Source organism: Brassica napus, chromosome C3 (assembly GCF_020379485.1).
Source record: "Brassica napus cultivar Da-Ae chromosome C3, Da-Ae, whole genome shotgun sequence".
Taxonomy (NCBI): Eukaryota; Viridiplantae; Streptophyta; class Magnoliopsida; order Brassicales; family Brassicaceae; genus Brassica; species Brassica napus.
In genome coordinates, this window is record NC_063446.1 from 30,990,154 (window position 1) to 30,993,581 (window position 3,428).

A 3,428-nucleotide genomic window follows, 5' to 3' on the forward strand; every position below is an offset into this window, starting at 1 on the left:
TCGTAGTTGTACGAGTAATATAAGTTATACATATAACAGTTGTACAAATAATAATAGTTATCATTTAACAGTTGTTCAAATAATACTAGTTAGATAAGTACTAGTTGTACAAGCGATACATGTTTTACATATTCCAGTTGTATTAGAAATATGAGTAATACACTATTGACATGTTCTACTTAGAAGTTAAACCTGAAGTAGTTGTACCAATTACACAATTTTATATTTCATAGTTGTATTAGTAATACTAGTTAAACTTATTTCAGTTGTAGTAGGCACATTTTTCTTAAGTACAACTAAATCTACTAGAACAACTATATACAATATATATCCTAGTTGTATCATATTACAAAAACTGAATTCAAGTTGATTTTTACATGTGTAGCATTATGTTCGTCGGGTGTGTGAGCGTCACCGTGATTTGACGTAGTTTCTTCAAGATTTTCTCTTCATTCCGAAGAAGGTGTCCCCCTCCTAGTGGAAGACCTGGAAAGAGGTGTAACCGGAAGGTTTTGTGACCCCGCCGCCTCTTCTGACTGTGTTGACTCACTGCCGGACCTAGTAGGAGAAGCAGCCGGAGTAGGGTCCGCCAGAGTAGGAGAAGCACTCGGATTTTTTCGTCGCAGACTTTTAGGGTTATGGTTCCGCCGCAGCCGCTTACTGGGTTGAGATGACGAACCACCATCGTCTCTTCCGTGTTCTTCTACCATAGATGGCCTATCTCAGTTCTTCTTTGCTGGTTCGATGTTCTTCTTCGGCGGTGGAGATTCCTTCTTGTTATTAGTTCCTCTGATTGTAGGTGGCATCTTCGTGACAAAGAGATAGATCGAGAAGTTCGATTGAGATAGAGACAGAGTTCTGATCGTGAAGGTGTGGAGAAAGTGGACGAAAGTAGGGGAGTTGTCGGGAGTTGTCTTTCGTAGATGGAGGCTTTGTCTATTTGGGGATTTAAGTTTTCAGTCGGGGTTGGGTCGGTTTAAGAGTCGGGTAGGATAGTAATGGTACGGGTCGTAAATAAGTTGATGCCTTTTGGTTTTTTTGTTATTTGTACATTTTTTGTATTTAAATTTTAATGTAATATTAATAGAAATTATGGTTGGGTCACGAGAGAATTTTTGAACGCCATGTAGGTCACTAGAGCACTTGATCCAACATAAAGACACACCAAACTCTATATTTACTCAAGTTTTGGTCAATGATTTTGCAAAAAACTGATCAAAAGGTAAGTCACAGTACAAATTTTAACCGGAACATATGATTCCATATGCCGAAGTAACGAGAAGAGAAGAATATGCGTTGACAAAGTCAAACGTCAACGAAACCAGCATGCTACTGACTTGGCTTACACGTCTTTTACCTGAACCCATCACATGTCTGATTACTTGTAAGACTATCTTTCTTTTGTCTGCGTGACTGCTTCTCTCTCTCTCTCTATTATATAAGTCTCGTCACATCTCAACAATTACAACAATTCTTAGTTTTTTCATCTGGAGATCTCTGACATGTCTGTAAAGAAACAGGCTTCGGAGAGCAAGAACAATGGAAGTTATTCTAGATGCTTGTCATTCTCGTTCATGGAGTCATCATCAACGGATGGGAAGAAGAACAAACCATTGTCGTTGAATCGTATGGATTCAAAGAAGCTCAAGGCAGATATTGTGAAGTGGGCAAAGCGTGTAGCAGCCTACGCTCGTCAACTTAGCTCTAGAAAACGAGATTAAGAAACATGAAAGGAGTGTGATGATGAATTGATGAACCTTCCTTCGTCTTCTATCATTCTAAAAGATTTTTGAGAAGTATTATTTCATAAAAATATATAGGATAATATTTCATTTTTGTATTTCTTAATGCAACAAAATAGTAGTTTTGTATTTATTATTCCAGCTTGTAATCTAGTGAGATGATCTTATTATCTATTAAGAAGTGTATATTTATATTCTCTTTCAGGTTCTTAAGACCACATTTGATTTTTTTTTTTTTTGTTTCCTTACATGCTTGTCTGTGAATGGCCTGAGTGTTATTGTCTGCGAAAGCAATTAGAGACTTGTTGACCCAAAAAGGCTTAGATAGAGACTTAACTCTAATGGAAAACTAAGGTGATGATTGTTTCGGCAGTTTTTAGTTTTAGTTTTTGGTTTTTAGATTTTAGTTTTTGGTTTTCAGCTTTTACTTTTTGGTTTTTAGATTTTGGTTTTTGGTTTTGGTTTTTGGTTTTACTGTATTTTTTTTTCAAAAATTAATCAATACATTACTTTAAAATAATACAACAAAATAGCAATAAATATGTCGATTTTACAATTAAAATTTATCAAAATATTGTGATTATTATTTTAAAATTAAATACTATAACATATTTAAATTATTATATTTTTATGAAAAATATATTATAGTAAAATATAAATCATAAAATATATATAAATTATGCAAAAATAAAAATATTAAATTTCGAAACTACTTAGAAATTTTTTTTATATAAATTATTTTAATTTTTAAAACTTCAAAAGCAATAGTTTTTCTTATATAAATATTATAAATTATACAAAAATTAAGTACATATAATTTTGAAACTAATTATAAATTTCTTATATAAATTATTTATATTTTCTTAAAGTTAAATGGTAATTTTTATATTTCAGAATTATACAACACATTTTATTAATAAAACATATTATGTTTTTATAATTTTTTTTTAATGTGGCTAATAATTATTAAAATAATTCAATTGTTTTAGTTATAGAAACTAATAACTAAGTTTTAGAATTAAATATATTATTTATAAAATATATAAATTTATTTACAGATATGAAACACACATTAAAATATTTCACATTATTGTTTAAATGATATGTAATGTACAAAATATTTTATGATAATTTTATTTTTATGAAAATATTAATTATTAATGAATTAAAATGTAGTAGTTTCTACAAAAAAAAATCAAAATTCGTTTTTCTTCATAAAAGCTCACAAAAGTTGGTTTTTGGTTTTTCTTCATAAATTGGTTAAACTTTTCAAAAACTAATTTCCTTAAATTTTAAAGAATCTATTTATTGAAAATCTTGATTGGCAACTCAAATGGTTTTTACAAAAACAAAAACAAAAACCAAAAACTTGATTGGATGAAAAATGGTTTCTACAAAAACAAAAACCAAAAACTAAAGCAAAAACCACAGACAATCAACCTCTAAGACTCCCTAGGTCGAAAACATCTCTGTTTCTCATCTGATTAAAGACCAAATGATAGAGACATATCCACAGGCTGAACACTCATCACTTTGTAGCAACCATTTGGATCTGTATAAAAACTATTCTCTAATCAGTAAGGAATAATCTCGTAGACTGTAAAATAATATAAGCAAGATTAAATGAAACTATGTGAAGAAGATTATAACCAGAAATAAATATAAACCTTCAAAACTGGAATGATA

General features: G+C 30.3%; 1 protein-coding gene across 1 annotated transcript; it reads left to right on the forward strand.

Annotated features, from left to right (window-relative positions):
* The first annotated feature begins 1,424 nt into the window (after positions 1–1,424).
* On the forward strand, positions 1,425–1,941 carry LOC111204004. The gene has a single exon (XM_022698203.2). It carries the CDS (start codon positions 1,503–1,505, stop codon positions 1,719–1,721), a length of 219 nt encoding a protein of 72 aa, XP_022553924.1. The 5' UTR covers positions 1,425–1,502; the 3' UTR covers positions 1,722–1,941.
* Positions 1,942–3,428: the final 1,487 nt, after the last annotated feature.